The sequence below is a fragment of the Sycon ciliatum genome, chromosome 1 (assembly GCF_964019385.1).
Source record: "Sycon ciliatum chromosome 1, ocSycCili1.1, whole genome shotgun sequence".
Lineage (NCBI taxonomy): Eukaryota > Metazoa > Porifera > Calcarea > Leucosolenida > Sycettidae > Sycon > Sycon ciliatum.
The window spans coordinates 47,300,371-47,325,733 of NC_088643.1; the positions used below are offsets into that span (position 1 = coordinate 47,300,371).

The following is a 25,363-nucleotide window of genomic DNA, read 5'->3' on the forward strand; positions in this document are numbered from 1 at the left end:
CGGCAGCAAGTGGTAGTGTGGACCAGGCATTAGAAAACAAAGAAGAGAAAAATGAGTCAAATCTCATCATGCAAAGGCTGCAGCTAAAGACGGATTCTGTGGTGTATCTGCTGACTGCTGTGGATGCCACTTTCAGCTTTCCAGAATCCAGGTGTGTGATCCAAGCAACGCCCTTGAAATAGAATGAGTCAGCACAGGAGAGATAGACTTGCCTTGCCTGTGCACGTGCCGCGAGTGTGCGTTCGTCACATTCTAGGTCACGTTTTATGGCTAGGCATTGCGGCGCACCTGTCAGGCTCGGATGCTCACTGCCCAATGCAACTGCAAGCAACAGTGCGTCGATCGTGCTGACACTCTGGCACAGTCTGTGGCCCAATGCAAAAGGTCTGGCTAGCAAGTAGGACTAGGAAGCTACGCTACCCTCCCCCCAAAAAGTCACGCGCGACTCGAAATGCATGTCGAGAGAAAGCAACGGCGCGTAGCTGTTGACTTTTGAGGTCCTCTTCGCCTTTGCCACCCTTTGGCGGCCACGGAATCAGGGTTTCTTCTGCAAATAATTAGTTTAGTCTGCAACCAGTGATGCGAAGAGCAGGGGCCAAATAAAAGTACCTCTGTTTTTCCTCCGTCACTTTCTTCTCTGCAAGCTTTAGCAGCTAGCGAAGTCTGTTTGCCTATACATTTGTATCGCGATCTGAAGGTTTCATTCATTCCGCAGCCATGAAGTTCTTGAAAAAGGCGTCTGATGCCATCACAGGGGTTCTGGAGCGATTTTTTTACCGGTACGAGTGTGGGATAGGGGCATCTCTTTTCAAGTATTTGTCCATCAGGTCTAGTCTAGAGTTTTCCTGGCCACTTGTAGATCTACTCATTTTTTTTCCTAAATGTCATGTCATGTATACCGGTATTCATGTATTGAGTTCTTCCTCCGAAAGGAAAAAAAATGTTACAGACTGCAGCCGCTGGTGCAGTGTGACAGGTTCACGTAGATACGTGTAGTGGCAACTATTACTTCGAAAAGACCTGGCCTGGCTTGGTAATAATCCTGTGCCTCCCCATGCAATGTCATGCCCTGGTTCACAACTATGTAACATAATGGCTCTCACTTGCTAGCATGTAATGGAAATGTTGAATGCATGTTTCTATCATGAACATACAAAATGGGCATCCCTCAGGTTAAAAAATCATGAATTGGCCACGAATTTTCTTTTCCTTCTTGTGCTTGTGTGTCCTTGTCTGTGTATGGATGTACACACAGCTGTGTGCTTGCTTCTTTCCGTCTGTTCGCGGTTATGATTGCTGTTGCTGTGGTGGTGGTGTTTTTATTCTCTGGTCACACAGAGTGGGCTATGGCGTCGGCTCCTATCCGATCCAAACCCTGGTTATCACCACCCTTCTCTCTGGTGCCTGTCTGGCAGGCCTGTTGCGGTTTCAACAAGAGGCTCGCGGAGAAAAGCTATGGGTGCCACAAGACTCTGAAGTTATACGAGAGATGGAAACGGTCAATAAGTTCTACCCGGCGGCATTCGCGCTGATGAATATGATCTGGACTCGCGTGCCAAGTGACACACATGCCGGGGTCCTGGAGGCTGAGAACATCCGCCAGGTATTTTGTTGTTTGTAGTTGGGTAGATAGAGAGTGGTGAGGCTGCATTTGCCATTGTGGTGTGTGCTATGGTACTGTGCTAAATGTAACATTGTTCGCTATCATCGCTTCAGTGATGGGCAGGAGTGTGAGTATGAGTGTGTGTGTGTGTGTGTGTGTGTGTGTGTGTGTGTGTGTGTGTGTGTGTGTATGTGTATGTGGTGTGTGTGTGTGTATATGTGTGTGTGTGGTGTGGTGTGTGTGTGTGTGTGTGTGTGTGTGTGTGTGTGTGTGTGTGTGTGTGTGTGTGTGTGTGTGTAGGGGAAAAAAGAAAAAAAAGAACAAAAAAAGAACAAAAAGAAAAGACCAAAAATAGGGATTCACTGGCCAGAAAAAGTCACTTCAAATAGCTGTATGGTGTAGACCAGGCTGAATAGTGACGGTCAATTCTTCAGCCTTGCAAGCTGTTGAATGGTGCAATCCCAGCATAAGTTGCTATGGCTTCTGCCGTAGCATTGCTACCATCGCCTCCGGCGATGGGCGTCAAAAGGTCAAGAAGAGGGGGTGGGGGCTGGTGCAATGCTTTTCAAACTCTGACATGTGGTCATGTGACGCCGTAAAGTACTGTCAATTCGTGCCACCCTAGGTCGCTTCCCAGTTGGGTTTACAGCAGGGACAGGAATTGAGCTAGGTATCAAAGTGCAGTACAACAAAACTGCATACTTGCTGTGCTGGAGTGTACACAGTTCCAGCCACAGGAATGGCAAAACTTGTACGTGTTGCGTACAGCTGTATATGCATCGGTTCAGCACCATAGACGTATACGCTGAAGTCACTTCACAGGTAGAAAATCGACAGGAACGGAAATTAGAGAGCGATCAGATCAGCAGTACTTTGCGGTTTGTAAGTAGCGATGTCAGAGTGCCGTGCCACGTGACCTCCACGCTTGTCGCTGGATTCCCTAGCAACCAGCTGAAATGATGGCACAAAAGGCCAGTACGGCAGAATGCCAGTCGCGGCTAGTGCGTGCAGTACTTGGCACGCGGGATTTTTCAAATGTGTCCTGAAGACGTCAGTGACAAGCTTGGTCGTGATTATTGCCACGAAAATAGAAGATGAACTTTCGTATCCGCGTTTGTGCGGGCGCGCTGCGCCTACGGAGCTGGGAGTATGGCCGCCGACAAGTTAGCGTATGTTCAGTCGCCTTTTTCATCTCTTGCGCTGCCTGATACAGGTTTGATTTTAGTTCCATCGTGTTCCCCGTCGTCCAATTTAGTTTGCTGCAAAGTTTCACCGGCGTATCACGCCGCGCACCAGACTTGTAGTATTTTTCGCGACAGGTACTCCATTGCTGGATACAACGCCATCATGAGTGTTCGTCCAGCAAAGGGACCGGCGGTGAAGATGTCTTGTCGAGTCTTGGACTCAAGGAGGAGCAGCTATTGCAGGATAAGCCCCTGCCTAGCATGATCGGAAACGTTTCAAATGCATTGGTGTTAGAACTGATGAAGTTCAAAGCGGACCACCACCAGGATCATAATCTACTTGTCGAACTCTTCTTGTCTCGGAGAATGGCCAAATCACAACTCATACTTCGGCTACTCTTCAACAGTCTTCTTGAATTTCTCCAACAGTTTGCAGCAACAAAAAGAAACCCGTACAGCTACGGTACATTTTGTACAGTGCGCAAGATTACTCATGACCCGCGATCCCTGTTGTCCAGACCGATTTTGTGCCGTGGTGAGATCTGGTTTGTGTACAGTGAGGCATGGTGCTTTTCGACAATGGCGGCGCTTACCCCGCGCACTCTAAACTGGAATAAGTCCACTATATTTGCTCCGATTTGCTTCAAACTTTGCCAGTATACTCTACTTGTCTTCAGGAATCGGATGGTATTACAAAATTGCCCGATTCTCAAAGCAGAAATTTACCCTGACATCGCTATTGTAAGACTCGCTGGAAGAATTTAGTATGGTGTCTGTGGCATCAAGTATAGTTTTGCCACTTGTTACAAAGCGTATAATTATGATGATGCCATTCACACAGACTCTATTGAACTTCACGCACGTTCCTTTGGTCCATTTCGTGCTTGGCAAGTTCACCCGTAAATCCATATCTGGTAAGATTAGGCTAGAGTACATAATGTGGTTTGTGCTCTACCAAGCAGGTCTTTGCAACCCGATGATTCTACCTCTCTGTGTTATGGTGTTTGCTATATGCACAGTTGTATACCATTCACATGGATGTTCTCAGCATCAATGCTAGCTACGATGGGCGTGACTGGACATGGGATGACCTGGCCTACCGGTTAGATTAGCCTGCTCTCTTTCTGCGGAGTTTTCGCTTGTTTTAACCGTAACAGTTGACAGTGGTGTGTATTTTCACTGGAAGGTGTCTCACAACTGTTCTCTCCTGCTTCAACGTACAATCATGCTCGATGAAATCCGGGCTCGTGAATATGTTAGCGCCCTGCACCAGTGTTTGCAGATCTGGAGCTGAGCATTGCCTGGCGCTAGCTGATTCGCGATGCCCAGATTTTATCGAGCAGCTCCGTACATTGGTTAATATCGGAACACTTCTGGGCACTTGTTTGTCTGGGTGGTGTGTTGCGATGAGCCAAATTGATCTGAACACAGAACAAACTTCAGTGCACTTTTGATAATGGATGATTGTGTAAATTTTTTATGGGCTGTTTCTGACTGCAGGCGCTCCGATGGTGGTAACGCTTGGATCAGCAGCATCCTGTCCCTGTGGAGCTTCGATGGTGATGTTATCGGTAATCTCACCACAGCTAACATTTTGACCAGGATCAATGAGCCCAACCTTTTTGAGTAAGGATCTGAAACATCAGATTTGTTTAGGGATATAACGAACCATGAATTTTACAAAATAGAGGTTGCGACTTCGGCGATGATTTTGTTTAGGAATGGATCGTGAGTCAGTCAAGTGTCAAGTCGGCGGCGGAATAGCGCGAGCTCCAGTGTGGGAGCAAACCAGTTCCTAATGAATTTTACAAACGAATAATCTAGCGAATACCACTCAAGCGGCGAACGAACGATTATTCTACTATTCCACAAGAAAATTCTTTATTGACAATTATGAAGAACTGTTACGAATGCGAAGTGTACACGTAGCAAACACACAACACAAACGCTCAGACTCGAGTCAGAGTAGAGTCTACCATGGTCTACCCCGCGTAGTCTACATCACTAGTTTTTTTGTGACAGGTCTAATGTTGAAAGCCCAGAAACGTGCCATTCGTGAGCCGTCCGGTACATGCCAACCAACTGTGTTATTTTCCACCTTCATCCCGGCGAAAACGGCAAAAGAAAAACTGACTTTTGTCTACGCTTGGTATACATTCAGACTTGGAGGGAGTGCTGCGTAGATCTAGCAAAAACACTTTCCCTGTACTCTGGAAGCTACTTTGTAGTTTTTTTCCTTGCCCCACAAAATAACAACTTGTGAAAGTATCCTGCATTTGGAAGTACTTCTGCTTGCCCTGGATGTCTGTACTGATACAAACCAACTGCTGGCCAAACTTGTTGAAGATGAAGAAGACTACTAGCTGTAGACTGTCACTTCCAATTCAAGTACATAGTATTATTTTGGCTTCTTGACACTGTGATTCTTTCCCAGTCCTAAATAAGCTGTGTGCGTGACATTGGGTTGAGTAGTGTAGTACCCTAGAACTTCCTTTGTAGCCTATATTAGGCTATAACTTGGCTCATTGTGATTGATGTTCGCTGATGCTTGTGCAGAGAACATGCCACGCTTTTAGTTCACGGAATAATTAACTTTACCATTAATTCTGGGTGTGTATGGCTTGCTGTACTGTCCTCTGCAGTCCCTGGAATGGCGGTCTATTCCAGCTGAACCGCCTGATCAGTGGTATTCAACGCAACACGGCAGGCAACATTACTGGGGCAGCGGCCGCTAAGGCAACATATCGCATCATATCCAACCTCACATTCGATAGCTCTTCCGGACAGGAGGTAAGTCGGGATTCCCCGAACCCCCCTACACACGTGTGGATCCATCAGCCTTCCCTCGGTCCTCTCTTATTGAACCTTCAGTAGTTTGGTGCATTTTTACAGAATCTTTTGTTATAATCCCAAAAGTATTTGCTTACCCGGAAGTTGTTGCTGTTGAAGTTAAAAGTACAGTTAATCGTTTGTGCCCTTTTGTATGCAGGTAGACAAACGCTCAGACGCATGGTCAATGCTATTTGAGGACATTGGCCGCCGCACCTGGTCTGAGTTTACAGAATCGACTGTCTTTACTCAATGGGGGTGAGTACTACGCAGAGCTACGTGTTCCATGTGAATTTCTTATGCTGCTGTGGGTGGTATGTCACTTTATGAGCTGCATCTGCGCCTTAGGCTTTGCAGGGTTGTTGCGTTCCTACGGATGCTGAAAACTCAGTCTAATTGAGTCTTCAGCTGGGATTTTCCCATTTTCGCACGTGCCTAGCCAGCCAGGTGCTATGACGCAATCAGGCTACGGGCATCCCGACTTCTTTGCGAAAATCCCAGCGCTCTGCGATAAAATTTGGGGGAATCGCATCGCAATGAGTATTTCGCTCGCAATTGACATGACCCTGGCGCGTACGCTTGCTTCGCTCACTGTACATGTATTATATTGCTGCTCGTCATATCTACTGGAGATGTATTCCTTATGGATCGAGCTTTCCAGGAAGCCCAGGATTGTGAGAATCGACCTAGAAATGATGGAGTTATTCAACTTAGTGTCGGAGAAATATGAGTAAGAACGGCGATTTTGTGTTTTCTGAAAACAGTTGTAGGGTTAAATACTGTATTTTTCATCCCCATTCCCAGTACCCCCTTTACGAAACAATCAGAATGCACGCACTAGCAGTCGACAGTGGTAGAACAGAATGCGGAGCTCAAGTACATGTACAATGCAGAATAGACCTGGTTGGATTAACCTGGACACATGGCTACACTAGGGTGTGAAAGCAACTGCTTGTGACTTGATTGAATGTTGCAGTACAGTTGAGGTAGTACGACTTCATGAGATCACAAATTGTTTATTTCAGAGACTAGATGGATGAGTGACAGATTGAATGCATGGTACCAGAGGAGTGGTGTGACCAATCGAGAAACCGTTTTTACATGCCAGCACAAACTTAATTACGAAGCAGCACATCAGGGTGAGCAGCGAGCAGTGCAGCTAGCCGAGGCACGCTGACTGGAGTGACGACGTCACTGGGAAGACTGAGTGGCCACTCGGGTGCAATTCTTCTTGGAGTGTTTGCCGCGGCATGACAGGCAAACATGGGCCCGTGTGCAGGACGGGCACGTGCAGACGCCGTTGTTGTAGTTTCGGCAGATCTGGCGGCCATCGTGATGAGGAGCTTGGCTGACTGGCTCCCGCCTGCATCCTGGGCAAGAGAGGTCCCTCCACGAAAGGGGCAATGCGGGCCTGGAGACGAGAGTACAAGAGAACAACGCGAGGAGATAGGGCGCCCGCGGCTCGTGACACAGGACTGCCAAAGGTTAGGGTCCAGTTGCCGCCAGGAATACAGGTGCGGCATGGAAGCAAGACCAGCACAGAGACGGCGGTGATATGTTAGCCACGTGTTAGTCATGTAATTATTGTTTGCCTCGCTGATGGTGGCTTGGTACACCAGCAAATCTGGTGCTTGATCCGGCGACGCATCGACCAGGACTCTGGCGAACAGGGCAAACGCCTCTAACCATGTCACCACGTCATGGACTCGGCGCTTGGAGGGCTGGGGAGTGGACGAACTCTGTACCAACTCAACGGACCTGTCGTTCACCAAGGACAACTGCAGGACATGACTACTGCCAGACATGGCTTCAGGCAACAAGTCGCCAAATTCAACAAACTCACCTCGCGTTATACGTTCCCTTAGCTGTGGAGGGATGACGGGCAGTCCTGCAGAACCGGACCAGCAAGCCAAGGGCATCGGTGTAGGTTGCCCCAGATGCAGAGGAGCTGATGCTGGTGCTGGTGATAGAGCTACGGGCGAGGTGGTTGGGACGACGATGTTCGATTCCACGCGCTCCATGAGGGGCTGGATAACACCGGTCAGGTCGTGCAAGGTGAGGGGAGCTGGTTGTGGCGGCGCAGGAGAAGCCACCCGGTCCGCGTTGGCAGAGCTGTGCTCATGGCTCACATGGGACCTCGCTCTCCGATTTTCTTGAGTATTCACAGCCCACGGCGGATACGGGTAGAGAGCTGGGGGACCGTCAGTTCCACCAGCGCTTGTACCCTGCGAGGTGCTCCGTGTCCTCGGTATGTCCGTCGACAGGTAAAGGGAGTGAAGGAAAATAAAAATTGACAACTGACAAACCAGTGAACACTCAAGTCGTCGGAAAACATAAATAACAACGGAGTTTTCTGCAAAGCAAGATTTGAACAGCATGCGCAGGAGAGTGGTGCACAGGATGCGCATGAGCATATATAGCAATGACATCATAATCAGAGGATGGATGCATGATCATCAGACTAGGTATGAGCGGTAGCATGAGTACATAACCCCCCCCAAGAGTGTGTAACTCGACTATGGGTGCTGTCCCAACAGAATTTCAAGTTGACGTCATTTTTATGATGCAATGCGCACTGCACGCGGATTATCAGACGAATCCGGAACCTGTGGTGGAGCAAAGCCCATCTGATCCTGTAGAAATTATTGCAAAGAAAATGTGTGATGTGTTGACACCCGTACACATTGTTGTAACTTACACTTAGTTACTGCATGCTTGTGGCACACGACAGTCACAAGCAACACGAGGAGTAATTATGGTTGGTAGTTATCATTACGAAGGTAAACAAGAGAATGGCCCGAGCATGCCCAGAGCAACCAGGTAAGGGCCAGCAGCCATGATGAGAGAATACCGTAGACATGCGCGAATGGAGATAATGTCGTACGAAGAAGCAGCGAGAGAGAAGCATGCAGCGACGGCATGTAAATGCAGTCTATAACAATCCTTCCCCCTTAAGAAAAATAAATAAATAAATAAATAAAAAAAAATAAAAAATAAATAATAATAACTAATAATAATAATGTGAGAAAAATAAAATAACTAATATTAATAATAATGTGAGCGCTGCAGTGGCAAACAACTCACAAATCCAATCGGTCTGGAGCACGTCTAGTTCTGACAGGGTAGCGGGAGGCAGAAGTGATAGCAGGCTCAGCAGATAATGCAGGGACCGCAACATGGTCAGCTACGGTGTCTGGACTTGTAGGGGAAAACACAGCAGGCATTTCAGCCGTAGTTTCGGCAGATGCATGAGACACCTCGGGTGTAGCATGAGCAGGTACAACCGGGCTAACAGGCACAGAAGCAGCAGACGGAGACAGAGAACATGACACAGGTGGATTAGTAGGAGCGGGCAAACAAGTACTAGATTCAGAATCTTCAGTGGGGGGTGTGCTAGTTTCAGCAAGGCAGGTAGGCATACGGGCGCGAAGGTGATCAATATGAACTTGGCGCAGCATACCACACACAGACACGAGATAGGTAATCGGGCCTAGCCGCTTCTCAACAGTACCTTCCAACCACTTGGGCTTACTGCCCGGCCTGGCGTTGTGGACCCATACAGCCTGGGTAGAGTCAAACTGCTTTCGGGCATCAGTCGAGAGCGGATGCTGTTGCTGCATGGCAGAGGCAAAGCTGGGTTGCAGCAGGGATAAGCGTGTAGTGGGAGCCTTCTTGAACAAAAGGTTAGAAGGGGATTGTTTTGTACAAGTGTGTGGTGTATTTCTGTAAGAAAATAGAAAACGAGACAATTGTACAGACACAGAACGATTGGACGGCCGAGTTTTAAGGCATTTCTTGAGCTCTTGCACAATACATTCGTACTGGCCGTTGCTGGCGGGGTGATAAGGGGGTGTTCTGTGATGTTGAATAGCGTTCTCTTGACAGAACTGAGCAAATTTGTGTGATACAAATTGAGGACCATTATCCGTAACGATAACTCTAGGAATGCCAAATACACTGATGAATCGCAAAAGGCAATCAATGGTCTTGGATGCTGGTGCAGAGTGACCAAGCTCAAAAACATCAATCCATTTAGAATATGCATCAACAAGAACAAGATAGTACAGAGAATTATATTCAGCATAATCCAAATGGATTCTCTCAAAAGCAGAATTGGGATATGCCCAATGATGAGTCGGTTCAGAAGCAGGTAAGCGGGCATTGCGCTGACAAATATCGCAGTCAGAAGCTAGCTTGACTATGTCCTCATCCAAACCAGGCCACCAAAAGATGCCACGTGCTACACTTTTCATACGGGAGACACCTGAGTGTGATACATGCAGTTCTTGCAGTAGCTGACGGCGAAATTGTACAGGGATGATAACACGAGCACCCCACATCAAACAGCCATGCTCAATTGATAAATCCTGTCTGATTCTCTGGAAAGGGACTAACCTGTCAGAGACGGAAGACGGCCATCCATGTTGGGCATATGACATAGCCAGGGAAATCTCACCATCGAGCTTGCTTGCCTTTGCAACATCTGCAGCTTGAATGGGTATTAACTCACATGGATCAAAAGAATGGCTAAATACTGCATGCACAACAGCACGTTCTTCAGAAGCAGACAGAGGCAATGGTAATCGAGAGAGACAATCGGCAATAACATTATCTTTGCCAGCCAAGTGTTCAATCGTGTAATCATATTCAGCCAAGATGACGGCCCAGCGCTGTAGACGGGACGCAGATGTCTTGCTGAGGGATTCATGCGGTCCGAAGATCTTGACCAATGGCTTATGATCCGTTCGAAGGATGAATCGTCGGCCATACAGATACTGGTGAAGGCGACGAACAGCAAAGACAATCGCAAGAGCTTCGCGCTCTATTTGACTGTAGTGATTCTCGGCTTGTGACAGTGCTCGTGACACATACACGATAGGACGGATAGATTGGTCAGGCATGATATGCACGAGGGCAGCCCCGATACCTGTAGGTGATGCGTCACACTCCAGCACCAGTGGGAGCGTAGGGTCGTAGTGAGCCATGACCGGAGTAGTGGCAAGGAACTGCTTGACTTTGCAGAACGCGGTTTCACAATCGTCAGACCACACAAATGGAGCATCTTTCTTCATGAGAGAATTGAGAGGGCTTAGCAGTGTGGAGCAGTTGGGGATGAACCTCCCGAAGAAGTTAACAAGGCCCAGGAAAGAACGTAGAGCAGAAACATCAGTTGGCCTAGGGGCATTCATGATTGCAAGAACCTTATCGTTCGTGGGTTGTATGCCTTGCTGACTAACAGTGAAGCCAAGGTAACTAACCTGCTGCTGAGAGACGGCGCATTTCTCGCGGCTCAAACGAAGGCCTGCTTGTTGAAAGCGCTGTAGAACGGTACGGAGACGGTCATCATGCTCTTGTTGTGACTTGCCGGAAATCAAGATATCGTCGAAGTAGATGACGACACCAGGAATACCACGTAAGATCTGTTCGATGGTCTTCTGGAAAATAGACGGAGCAGAACTGACACCGAAAGGCAATCGAGTAAACGCAAACAATCCCTTGTGCCTGGAGATAACACAATAAGACTGGCTTTGTTCATCCAAAGGTAACTGAGCATAAGCCTGACTAAGATCTAGCTTTGAGAAGACCGATCCCCCAGACAATTCAGACAACAGGTCGGTAGGATTCGGAGTCGGGTGCTGGTTAGGTTCTATGTGCTTGTTAATTGTAACCTTGAAATCAGCACATAGACGGATAGAGTTGTTCTTCTTACGCACCGTGACAATAGGGGAAGCCCAGTCTGCATGGTCAACAGGTTTGATAACCCCTTCAGTCTGCAATCTCGTCAATTCAGCCTCGACCTTGGATTTCAATGCATAGGGCACAGGTCTTGCGCTGAAACTCCTTGGGGCAGGGGAACCTTGCAAATGAATAGTTGCTGTATGACCCTTGATAGTTCCCAAACCCTCTTGGAATACCGATGGAAACTGAGCCAAAATATCGTTAAGGGAGAGAGCGTTGGCTTGAGCAGTACGGAAATCTAACCAGTCCACTACAATGTGTGACATCCAGTTACGACCGAACAGGGGCTGGCTTGATCCCCCTACAACAATGATACGATCTTTGAACGAATGAGACTCATGACAGACTGAAACGGTACACTCTCCCTTAACGACTAGAGGATGTCCACCATAAGCATGCAAAGACGCAGAGCTCTGTTCTAAAGAGATATGGGAAAACTTCTCTTTCCAAACAGATTCAGGGAGAATAGAAACTTCAGCACCAGTATCTACCTCCATCGTGCACGGAATATCGTTAATGGTCACATCAATGGTAATCGGTGGGTGTTTCTGTACTTGCTCACCAATGGCACCAATTGCAAAAGACTCACTTGTATCCTCAGGTTCGACGTCGATGTCGATGTTGTTAGTTGCTCGGGACGTACAGCATGGCGCGAGGTGACCAACTTTCCTGCATTTGGTACATCTCTTGCCACGAGCAGGACATTGAGGGTGGTTTGCGAGATGATCAGGTCGGTTACACCTATAACACAAGCGCTCAGACGACGCTCGATCACCAGAAACAGAAGAGGCAGAAGAACGATTCATAGGGTTAGAACGATTCACAAAATGAGGAGAACTGCCAGGACGAGATCCAGACGCAGACGAGGCCTTACTTGCGATGGCGTTCACCGACGGCAATGTTTGTTCAGAAGAATCAGAACCCATAGCTGATGCTTGACGTTGGGTTGACTCGAAAATTGCACAAATCTCTAAGCAAGTGGCCAACGTCAATTTCGATTCTTGAAGTAATTTCTTTTTTAGTTCCACATTTCGCATAGTTGCCACCACGTGGTCCCGGATCATATCATTGGTGACATCACCAAAATCACAAAATCTAGCTTGTTGACGTAAACGTACAACAAACTGACTGATACTCTCACCGGCTTTGGGGGCGAGCTGTCGAAACAAGTGTCGCTCGTAGATAGGGTTTGGCTCGGCCTTGAAGTGGTGACTCAGCATGCGTGACGCTTTCTTGAACTCGTCGTCATCCGCCGGAGGACTTGTTTCTTCAGGATCGGTGAGATCGTCAAATAAATCTTGAATTGTTGGGCCTGCGGAATGTAGTAAAAGAGATCTCAAACGCTTAGTGTCAGAAATACCCATTCCTTCCGCCATGTATTCAAAGCTGCGGAACCATTTCTTCCAGCGTTGGCCAACCTCCGCAGGAGTACCTGACGAGTCGAACGTAGGTAGACGATTGGACTGACCCTCGTGGAGATTGAAACTACTAGCCATCTTCGTCGCCAATTGTTGTAACTTACACTTAGTTACTGCATGCTTGTGGCACACGACAGTCACAAGCAACACGAGGAGTAATTATGGTTGGTAGTTATCATTACGAAGGTAAACAAGAGAATGGCCCGAGCATGCCCAGAGCAACCAGGTAAGGGCCAGCAGCCATGATGAGAGAATACCGTAGACATGCGCGAATGGAGATAATGTCGTACGAAGAAGCAGCGAGAGAGAAGCATGCAGCGACGGCATGTAAATGCAGTCTATAACACACATGTTGTAAATCACTGGTGCAAGGAGCATTGCATGATAAATAATGACGTCAACTTGAAATTCTGTCGGGACAGCAGGGTATGTGGGAGTTGCACACTCTTGGGGGGGGGTTATGTACTCTTGGTGGTAGATGTTCCATGTTCCTTAAAACAGGGCTTAGCGCGCACGCCAAACCACAATTTGCAAACGGAAAGCAGCATTCAGGAAAATCTTCAAATTTCTATGGTATACCGAGTTATAAGTACGAGCGAGAGGCGTTTTATCGAGAGTTGGCCTGTATCAGCATTTCATCTTTACTTATAAAGAAGAGGCACCTGTGACGTGTGTCTGTGTGTGTGTGTGTGTGTGTGTGTGTGTGTGTGTGTGTGTGTGTGTGTGTCACGCTCAGGCCATACTGCGGAGCAGCGCTGCCCTGAGCACGCGAAGCGCGCGTGCGAACAATGTAGCTAGCGGCCGCAGAAGCACTGAGCACGCGAAGCGTGCGAATCGTGTAGCTAGCGGAAGCAGCCACAGAAGCACTGAGCACGCGAAGCGTGCGAATCGTGTAGCCACCACCACGTGCTGAGCACGTGTGCTGTTCATGCCACGTTCTAGCCTAGGCCATACTAAAGAAGAGGCACCTGTGACGTGTGTGTGTGTGTAGGTAGCAGACACGATCAGTACGAGTAGCAGTAGCAGCCGGGCGCAGAAGCACTGAGCACGCGAAGCGTGCGAATCATGTAGCCACCTACTAGCCTAGGCCATAGCATAGGCATAGGTAGCACTAGCAGCCGCACAAGCGCTACGGACCACGTGAACCGTTCTCTGCAAATAGAAACATCTGCAACAAAAGGATACAAAAGATCTGCACTGACTGCACTCTGCATCTGATCTGCAGTGAAGATCAAGAGCGCATCGCACTTTTGTTCGTAATTTTATGAATTTTTTGAGCCGCTTCATCCGCCACCAGGTGATGGACAACCCTGACCAGCCTCCCGAAGGCGTGACAGACGTCCCTCCTTCTCCTTCCAACGATGAAGAACCTCCCTCACCAGGACTTCAGCGGTCTGGCCACCACCACGTGCTGAGCACGTGTGCTGTTCATGTACTTGCTTCACCCGCATGCCACGTTCGGCCAGGCAACGCTGGCCGGGGGTGCTGCTAGTATAGACATACAAGCTCCTACTTTCACTTGTGCCTGGTAGTATGGCAAAAATGTGTTAACTGTGTGCGTGCTTACGTGCGCGCGCGTGTGGTGTGCATGCATGTGTGTGTGATGTGTGGGTATATCTGGACAGGCTTGGAGAGGAGTCATCCAGGGCCATCAATGGTGACGTTCGTCTGCTGTCCATTGGATACGGTTTGATTTTTTTTTACGTCTTTCTCAACCTGGGTAGTTATAGCCGACTCGACCATAAAGTAAGTACTGCTGACAATAGAGTGTGGAAAGCTGCTAAATTCCGCCTTGGTGCTTCCTGATCATTCCAGCTGTCAGGACAATGAAGAATGACTATGATTGTGGACGCAGTGCAATCGTGTCAATATTTAATAAACTTTGTGTGCACGCTGCTTATCTGTGTTTGTTCTTGTATGTTGACCATGCATAGTATACCTGTGTTGAATGGCTATGCAATTATGTCATCTCTTGGAGTGGTATCACAGTCACCGATTTCCCACCCCATCCAAAGCATATAATAATGATATGACGTTGTTATTAATTAAGCTAGCTCTTTTTCTCTTGTCTCTCAGATTTGGCTGTCTCTAGGCGGCATTGTTAGCACTGGCTTGGCAATTGGCATATCGTTTGGCCTCTGTAGTGCCTTCGGACTGTTCTATGGGCCTGTCCACTCTGTGCTGCCCTTCCTGCTGCTCGGTATTGGAGTGGACGACATGTTTGTTATAGTCCAGGTGTGGCGGCAGATGTCCAATAAAGAGCATGCTACGAAAACTGTTCCAGAGCGATTGGGTACCTGTCTGCAATGTGCTGTGAGTTGTTGTTCTTGCTGTTTCTGCTGCTGCTGCTGCAGTTGGAGTACCCTCCCAAAATCTGAGAGTACTTTACGGTAAAATCTCGAAATTCAAACACCAATGCCATAAGCAATACATACTGTACGTGGCACGTGATTGGAAGTGTTGGTTTTAAATACTGCTAGCTCTACGTGCATGCTAGTCAAAATGACAGTAGTTACTGGTTGCATTGTACATGTAGTGCGAAAAGATCTCTTGCCAAGAGCAGCGGTGCATGTCTTTGTTGTGACTTGCTGTCGTGTGTGCAGGGCGTCTCGGTGACCGTTACATCCTTCACTGATTTTGCTGCTTTTATGATCGGTGCAACAACGGTAAGTTACGCACGGTTTGTTTACAGTACAAGTGTTCGGTTCTTTGAGTTGCGCTCTTCAGAATTATGTGTGTGGAGAAGTGTTGCCCCGTGTAGACCTGCGACCACGTGCGTATACCCGCACCATGTCCGTGTGATGCTCGGGGGAAAAACGGCAAACCACAGATATTGAGGACAATACTCTTGGTGAGGTGGAGGTTTTCGGTGTACATTATGTGTTTCCCGTTTTTCATTTCTGTGTGTCTACAGATCTTGCCTGCTCTTCAGTCCTTCTGCATCTTTGCTGGCGTTGGTGAGTAGCTTGTTTGCATGCTGCGGTACACACGTACTAGTATTATGGATTCGTTGCTGGCTCCACACTGGCTATAGTGTTTACGGCAATGCCTGTCTGCACTGCCGTGTTTGGTTACCTGCGCTAGTGATGTGTGCTCTTGCGTATGTTGGTTTTGAAATGAGTTTGTCTCCCTCATTGTGTGATGATTAGTAGAGCTGGGGCGTGAGTTCTTTTCCCTTTTTTCTTGTACTAGTAGGTTTGCTGGCAGTCCAGAGATCTACGTGTACACTGTATTTTTCTGCTCTTGTAGAACTAAAAGCACTTCTTGTCAAGCATGTTATGACGTTTGCTTGGTTGTGCTCTTGTGCCCGTGATTGAACGGCTCGTGTACTGTGTATTTTATGCTTGGTGTGCAGGCGTATTGTTTGATTTCCTCACTCAAATCACGTTCTTTTCTGCATGCTTGGCAATTGATGCCAGACGGTAAGGGTTACTGTTGTCAATGATACTAGTACTTGACAGTTTAGTTGTGCTCATCAAGTTTTTGCTTGCGGGGTTTGTTTGTCAGCAGCAGCAGCTTATACTGCCACTCGATTATTATTCTTTGGTGCCTGCACTAATTCTGTGATGTATGGGCCTTCTTTGTTGGTGGTGCTGCTGTAGAGTTGATAAGAGACATGATGCATGCTTGTTCTGCATGCGGCTTCCTGACGATTGGAAACCGCTGAACATCAAGGGGAAATGGCTGTTCCGGTACTTCCGCGACTACCATGCCAAGTACCTTGCCAAATTGCCAGTGAAGGTCAGTGTTAAAGGGATTGCTGTGCATCCCATAGTAAAATAATCAGTGACCGCAGGGTGTCCACTGTATGCTAGTTGTGTGTTATTCTTGCAAGTGTATTGCAATAACTGTATTACTGAGAAACAGTGCTTTTATCCATGGTGGTTAGTCTAAATGGGAGCTTATTATTTTGTACGTGTGACCAGGGAAGGGGGGGGGGGGGGTATAGTACAGTCTGCATCGGCTATAGAGTGACCGGATATAAGAATATATCGGCTACAGTGATATCGGTACGAAATATCAAAAGCAAAACGTATTAATTTTTATCCAGTAAAAATATCACTATAACCAATATTATCGGATGTAATGATATATCGGATATTATGATAGCAGCAAAGAATCAAAACATGCATAACACACTATAATTATATTATCGGCTATAGTGATCACTTTAAAATACATGTAGCAATAATATCAAAGGCCCTATTTTTTAACTTTCTTCACATTGCTTATTTTTAAAGTGATACATGTACATGTACATAACATAAATTTTTATGGAAATGCGGGCACTATCAACTATGCAGCATGTTCCTTTGTCAAAACACCATGCTAGATGCTGGAAGTATTTCCTTGCCTTTCAATTGTCGATCAAAAAAAAATCGATCGTATCGCATATAGTGATGCATCGGTTATAGTGATAAAATCACGGAAATCAAAAGGGTACGCTATAGCCGATACAGACTGCATTTACATCTTGCTTTATTGCAAACAATAATTAACCAAGAGCTCCGGAAAGCTCTTTTTAAATATGATGCCTACAAAGTGTCAATGGTGTGCGCGTGCATGTGTGCAGTGTCAGTACGTACAGTGAACACTACAGGGGGCTATCTGCCTGAGACGGACGGCTCTCGTATGGTTGAACCGCATAGCTTCTAAAGTCTCCTTTCCCTCCACATATCTGCTCTTTTGGCGTACGTTGTGGCATGTGTTCAGATTGCAGCTCTTGTCATCACAATAGGCATGGCGGTGTTTGGTGCCGTGTCCGCCAGTCAGATTGACATTCACTTTGACTTCTTCTGGTTCCTCCCGCCTGGTTCCTACGTCCTGGACTACAACCGCTTGTCAGATCAAGTATGTTGGTCATGATGGTAGTATGTTGATGCGTTAACGCGTGGCTGTGTACTATTCAACCCAGTTACACAAACCTAGGAGTTGTAAGATGTTTGTGAAAATACGAATACTATACTACCGATACTACCGATAATACCAATAACTTGGGACCAAAGAAACTTCATCGGGTGTTAACACAGCTCCTCATATGCATGTATGCCTGTCTTTGTGTTCACATGTGTTCACAGTACTTTGCATCGTCAAGGGTCCCCTTCACCATGTATTTGAGTAAGTATGTGTTTGTTTACGAATCCATGTTTGCGTGCAAAATATTGGACTTTTAGTTACGATTCTTACAAAACAATAAGAAACTGTTATAGAAATAATCGACGTGGAGACAACAATTTTATAATAGCAATAATAATACAGCACGCATATACAGTCAGACCTCGCATAACCGCACACATCCGTTTTCAACAAAAATATCCGGATAGGCGAGGGAACCGGATAATCGAACACACATACTGTATGTAAGCATGGCATATGCTGTAAATTGGTAACCAACGGTTTTCTTCCGGATGGCGAGGGATCCGGATAAACGAGGACCGGATAAGCGAGGTCTGACTGTAGCTCATATGAAAAATCAAATGAGGATCATGCATCTGTCGACAACGTCGAGCCAGTGCGTTCTGTCTGAGGCAAGTTGCTCCGCTTCCAAAAGAGACATATTGAGAAGTAAAAGGTCATTCCTAATGTTGTCTACCCATCTGGTCACTGGGCGACCTCTGGGCTTCTTTATATCTGTTATATTCATTGCCATGTGAAGGGCTTTGTAGGACACAGCGTCCTTCCCTTCACGAATGACATGTCCAAACCATAATAAGCGCCGGCGTCTACAGACTGCACTTATTGGGCATTGAGCAGTTTTAGCATAAAGAGCATTATTCGAAATTTTATTGGGAAAGATGATTCCAAGTATGTGTCGTCGGGGGGTTTTATTCCCTCGAACGATAGCCCTTCCGATTACTCTCTTATACATACATCACACGTACGCCACACTCAGAGGACAGATTATCATTGTTGTTCCAAGGAGAGTCTCAGGAAGAAGGCACCCAAAACAACCAGGATGCGCACGATAAGCATGCAAGCATGCGCACAACAACAAGAACATGTACGATAATCATGAAACCGGCGCAGTCCGCGCGCGGTCCGCACCAACGTGCCAAAAGGGGCACACACGTGCCAAAAGGGCAGGGACAACATACTTCCACATGAAAAAAAATGCATCCTCTCCTGAGGATGGGAGAGAAGAAAAACAAAACGAGAAGACAGACAGGAGAAAAAGAAATCAAATGTGAACAACATACACATGCAGATACGCAGGGCCAAACAGTAGGATACATTAGTAACTCCGGACAACGGGGGAAAAGCCAAAGCAAAGGGGTGGAAAGAAAACAGACTGGGCCCACCCATAGAGGGAACCGCCATACTTTCAGGCGTGGGCCCCCGGAAAACAACCACCTCGCCCTGGTGCGAAGCCAAGGCAAACCGACGGTACTGCGAAGACCGCGGCAGCTGAACCGGGTGACCAGTCATCTGACAGCACAGGAGTTGTCCGGAAAACCATCACGCAGCCGATGGGGCTACGAAAACTCACAGATACACACACAGAAAGAAAGAAACAAGGACTGACGCAAACATCTCAGCAATACTAGGAGCCAAAATTCAGACAAGAAAAACCACAAGAAGGAATGGCAGAACAGCAACGTTGAACACGCCTACGGATACAGGGGCAGTCTATCCATGAGGACACCAGATAGCACACAAACAAATCGGTCACCAATACGCAAACAAAAATTAACATAGAAAAACCACAGGGCGCTACCCTGAATAACCACAGGCCTCTAACCTGAAAACCCACAGGTCTCTAACCTGAAAAAACCCACAGGGATTGAACCTGAATATCACGCGTGAAACACAACCGCTCACGAAACACAAAAAAACACCGTCCTGAACCCTACTGGGACGCACAAAGGCCAGCCAGCAAAACACGGAAACCGAACACCCGCAAGGCGAACCGATACAAATAAGCGCTGGATCCCACCAGCCCACCAGGCAGACCGTGGCTCACCATGATCGGACGCCCCCCTAGGTGAAATGAAGAGACCCACGTGCCGAAACACAAATACCAAACAACACGCTCACAGAAATATTGCCACCCGGACCGTCAACGAGAATCTCAGAAGCATGTTACACCACTGGGCGTCAGCCATTCCACATGAGCGGGACAACCAGGCGGAGCACTAAAACGCTCGACACAAAACATGAATACTAGTAAAACGAAAAAGAAAGCACTTGTACTTGAAACTGGAAACAACGGAGTGCCACCACATCGAGTAAGTCGATGGGGACATCTACCAAATTGAAACAAATCGAACGACACAGGATCGGAGCAGTCCGACGACACCGAAACGACGTGCACCAGTGCACAACACAGGGCGAGTAAGCAAACACGAGCAAAGCTACCCATGCTGACTACCATGATGACGTACCAAGCAACACGATGAGCATGCACGACAGCACGGACAACAGAACTTTCAAGTCAGAAGGTGTGAAAACACAGTGCACACGACCACTCGAACAGCCAGAGGCCGGAGGGCGACAATGTACACTGGTTCAAAACACCCCACACACAACGTGGGCCACAATCATGTACTAACAGGAGCGGGGCTCGAACGAGGTACTTGTACACAAGAGAACAACAGGGGACTTCAATGCCACGAAGCGAAACAATTATTTGAAAATCCCAAATCGAAGACTATTACCAGGAGAACTAAGTACAAGGTACAAAACATTACGCAGGGCAGACAAAGCAGGCTCACCTGAGTAGGAGCTCCGAGGACAGGGTTGAGCAGATGGAGCAAAGCGGAGCCATGGCGAGGACGCGTGGAGAAGGCAAGATTTGAAGCCACGGCGAAAACGAAAACGATCTCAGGGTCGTGGGGAACGATGCCACTAGCTGGGCGCCAATTGTCGTCGGGGGGTTTTGTTCCCTCGCACGATAGCCCTTCCGATTACTCTCTTATACATACATCACACGTACGCCACACTCAGAGGACAGATTATCATTGTTGTTCCAAGGAGAGTCTCAGGAAGAAGGCACCCAAAACAACCAGGATGCGCACGATAAGCATGCAAGCATGCGCACAACAACAAGAACATGTACGATAATCATGAAACCGGCGCAGTCCGCGCGCGGTCCGCACCAACGTGCCAAAAGGGGCACACACGTGCCAAAAGGGCAGGGACACATATGTATCTGAGTTTAGCAATAAAGAGAACAAATTCTGCAGTCATCGCCACACTACAACGAAGTCATGAAAGTTTACCAGAATTAATTTTCTTGTCACATTCATCAGTGGAAAGTCGTGATTTGAATGTATATTTAATCATTGTTCAGCATGGTTACTCTTCAGTCACGACTTTCCACTGATGAATGTGACAAGAAAATTAATTCTGGTAAACTTTCATGACTTCGTTGTAGTGTGGCGATGACTGCAGAATTTGTTCTCTTTATTGCTCTTATAAAACTGTTATAGACTCAACTTTTAGTTGAAGAAGCAAAAAGGGAAGATCAGCTACATGACTGTGCTCCAGGATGTGTGTTGTACGTAATCAATAATGCAGAGGTTTAGCTATTACAGTTATTACTTTAATTATTATTTCATTTTTGCGAGGGATTAGCAACCAACGCTCGCGCTCTCAGGACGTTTTTAAAAGCCATACATCATTACAGACAGTACCATGTAGTACATGCATGACTGTCCTGACTCCTGACACAGATCCGCTTTTCGTGTCCCGGCTGCTGTTCTGAACGGAAAATGCGACAGTTTGCATTCCAGTTCCCGAACTGAAAAGGGTATGTGATCTCAAATGTGAAGTTTTGATGCTCAACCTCCGTAAGTAACGTGCATATGCATGCATTTTTGTTCCGCCCAGCATCCACAAACTACCCAAGCCCAGGCGTCCAGTCTCAGTTGAACTCATTCATCAACAACACTCGCAACAATGCCTTTGTCGACAGCAATGTTCCTGTCGACACCTGGCTCGAAGGCCTCCAGAGGTGGCCGAACGGTGAGGCTTTACTTCCCATGTTTACTTTGCTGAACTTCCTTGCACCGCAAGTAGTGCCAAGTGCTTATTCGTTCCTACAAGTATTTGAAAATGTGCTGCTTAGCCCCCATTGTGTTGTAAGCATTGGAATGACATAGGGATGTACATTAAAATGCTGCTAAGATGCAGGGCTGTGATAAACTGATAATGGTGCTTTAACCCTGATGATAGCGTGTGCAGGCGAAGTACTCTTGATATCATTCTTCTATGTGCAGAAATGTGGTGTGCATGGACGGGGCATGCACTCCATTCTTCTCCTTGTCAACCATGCTCCCTGGACATGTGTCTGCTTTGCAATTCTGTTTAGCCACCAACTTGACGGGCAGTGACAACTTCTACCCTGCGCTGACGTCGTATGTTAGTGATGCGGGAGCGCGCTTTGCCTCTGCATTGAACATCAGTAATGAAGGTGGCACGACGCAGATGCTGGTCAGTTATTTTTTTAGTAGTATGGCTACGAGAATTGTTTATAATCGGGCTTGCATGTAGGTGCGTGCATACGTTGTGGTGAGTTAGTATGGAGCGGAAATCGGGATATGTTCATGTAGTGCGTGTTTGTTTTGATCCGCTCTTTTTTTTCCTACAGGCCAGTTCCTTTGCTGCCAATTTCATCTCGCTGCCACATACTCGTGATGAGATATCCGCCATGGATTCTGTGCGCGACTTGGCAGAGTCGCAGACGTTTGACGGCGGGGTGAAGCCGTTTGCGTACACTCGCCTCTTCTTGCCGTGGACAACTAATAAGGTGCGTGCGCATGTGTGTGTGTGTGTGTGTGTGTGCGTGTGCGTGCATGTGTGTGCATGTGTGTGCATGTGTATCTTGGTTTGTGCAATGTTTATGTGCCGTGTGTGCACTACTACAGCGTATGGCAATGCTGTGTTCACGACGTGGGCCTCGGCAATGTAATCTCTATGTTTCCCACTGTGTCTAACCTCTAGATTTGTTTCCATCTGCTTTGTAGGTCATTGATCAGGAGCTGGTACGCAATCTTTTGCTGGCCATGGCTGCGGTGTTCGTTGTGACGTTGCTGCTCATCACCAACCTGCTGGTTTCCTTCTATGTGCTGCTCTGTGTTGTCTTTACAGTGGTAAGTGTGTGTGTGTGTGTGTGTGTGTGTGTGTGTGTGTGCGTGCGTGCGTGCGTGCGTGCGTGTGTGACAAACATCATGTACATGTACAGTGAAGTTACTTCAGTGTAATGTGCCTTCAAGGGCCGTAATAATCTGTACTTTGTAGCCGAAGTACTCTATTGCCGGAGTCAAACGATTGCAGAAGGACATCCAGGTCCCCAAAGAGTAGTACATGACTGTACTTTAAAGCCCGTAACATGCTATGTCCGGGGTACTTTTTTACTGAACTGTTTCACTGTATTTCTCTCTCTCTCTCGCTCTTTCTCTACACCACTTTCACTGCACTTGGAAGTAGAACTGCACATGAACAGCTCTATTCTCCTGTACAATATACTTCCGTGCAGTTTGGGGCGCGGAGTCGAATGGTGTGGGTCCCAAACCTCTGCGACAAAGCGTTCTAGATTGAATTTCGATTGGAATATGTGAATTTGGTGGGCACGCCACACACCCCTACTACGTGCAGCATGCAGTTAGGTCTAAAGGAGTGCGTGACAGCAATAATGCCAATGCTATTTTCATTTTCATGTTTTGGTTTTACAAGATTCGATACGCCGTGTGTTGATATACGCCACTGTAGCGTGAATGTTGCTTCCTGGATTGATTGATTGTTTTTTTGGTTTTTGCATGACAATGTGTCTGTGGCACGTGCATGTGTTGGTAGGTGGACACGTTCATGGTGATGCACTACTGGGACCTGACCATAAACACCGTTACGGCTGTAATCATCATCCTCTCCATCGGTCTAGGCGTCGACTACTCAGCCCACATCGGCCACTTCTATATTTCAAGCCCGCTAAAGACACGCGCGGAGCGGGTGGATGCCGCCCTGACCAATGTTGGCGTGGCTGTCTTCAGTGGCGGCTTCAGCACATTCCTGGCGTTTGTTCTGCTGGCGCTGTCCGACTCTTATATCTTCACCGCCTTCTTCAAGGTGAGCAAGAAGAGCAGACAGCTCCTTTTGGAAGAGTCTCCTTTTCGTGGCTGTTGTTATCTTGTTACTTGTCGAGTGAATAGTTGTAAAGCATGTCTCTTTCTCTTTCGTATGACACTGCAGATCAATCTGGCTGTTGTCATCTTTGGCCTCTGGCATGGTCTGGTCTTCCTCCCCGTCACATTGAGTTTGATTGGGCCGTCAGCTAGCCATGCAGTCTCCGCTTTACCGGAGGACAAGAAGGACATTGAAATGGAAGAGGTGAAGGGCCCGGAGCGTGTTCCAGAAAGCGTAGACGGCAAGGCAGAAACGTCCGCTTGGGAAAAGCCGACGGCGAATGGCACTGAAACATACGGTCATGATGACGATCGCATACCCGAAGTTGTTTAGCTCAGCTTTGTTTCGTTTTTCAACTATGCTAGGTCCTGAGCCGGCCGTAGGTGCTGCACTGTGCATTGACTACCCCCTCCCCCCACCTTGTACATGAGAGCACTGCCAGTTATTATGGAAGCTAATGATAACTTATACACACTTTGAACAGAGCTTGATATGTGGCTGTTGGCATTGGCAGTGCCATTTTCGTTTGTTCGTCTTGATATTCCCAATCCACGAACTACTATGCCACATACTGTTTTGGCTTGTCCGATCTCTAATATTTTTATGTCTATCAAAAGCCTTGTCTCAGATGGATTAAATTATTAATTTTGTTTGGTTTTCCTCATTTTACACAGAGGTTTTCACAAGCCTAGTCTCAGATGGATTCTTTTATTCGTTTGGTTTTCCTCGTTTTACGCCGAGCTTTTCTGAATACATATAACGTTAGCTACAATGATGTGCCATAATAGAGCGTTCAGTTGCTGCTGCTTCATAGTGGCCATGATATAGATTCAGTCTATTGTTCAGATTGGCAAGTACTCATACTCAGCCCAAGAAGATTGAATTCCTGAAGATTAGTCCAGATCTACAAAACTACAAAGTACTAGTATGTGTACCTGCTCTGTCACTCTACTGTAAACAGTGCTACTGCCATCAGCGTGCATGACGGCGGCTCTTTTTCTTTCCCTGTTGGTGTCTCTTTATCTAGTCGTGTAGCTTGCCCATGCGCTATTCTTACTTCTCTCCTGCTATCCCCCAACCACGGGCACTCTGTGTGTGTGTCCCCCCCCCCCCCCCCCCCCCAGAGTTTTGGGGATTTCAGGGTGTGTCGGCCGTTGGGCGGTTCAATAGCCAGTTGAGTCATCTTTCCAAGATTCCTTTTGAGTCTGTCTCCCCTCTCCCGGGGAGACCCACGTGACCAGTTTTGGCAGTGAGCAACAAGTACAAGTGTGTGTGCGTAGAACATGTTCATCTGCTATTTATATCGGTTTCTGTTTGCATTGGTGAAGACGACCCGTAACCGGTGACTGCCGTGTGGAGTACGAGCTGTTGGCTGCACACAGCATGAGTTGTATAATGAAGGGCAATGCCAGTCACAGCAGGTCCTCGCTTGCTGAAGAAGTCCGACTTGCAAAAAGTTTGTTTTCGGT

General features: G+C 47.3%; 1 protein-coding gene across 1 annotated transcript; it reads left to right on the forward strand.

Moving 5' to 3' along the window:
• Positions 1-477: 477 nt before the first annotated feature.
• On the forward strand, positions 478-24,944 carry LOC135829498 (NPC intracellular cholesterol transporter 1-like). Its single transcript, XM_065341907.1, has 20 exons — positions 478-779; positions 1,339-1,603; positions 3,807-3,889; positions 4,288-4,413; positions 5,430-5,577; positions 5,777-5,874; positions 14,399-14,519; positions 14,850-15,086; positions 15,377-15,439; positions 15,688-15,730; positions 16,129-16,195; positions 16,376-16,514; positions 17,487-17,624; positions 17,852-17,891; positions 21,603-21,737; positions 22,084-22,205; positions 22,363-22,521; positions 22,739-22,864; positions 23,568-23,837; positions 23,961-24,944. Exons 1-20 carry the CDS (start codon positions 718-720, stop codon positions 24,225-24,227), a joined length of 2,709 nt encoding a protein of 902 aa, XP_065197979.1. The 5' UTR covers positions 478-717; the 3' UTR covers positions 24,228-24,944.
• Positions 24,945-25,363: the final 419 nt, after the last annotated feature.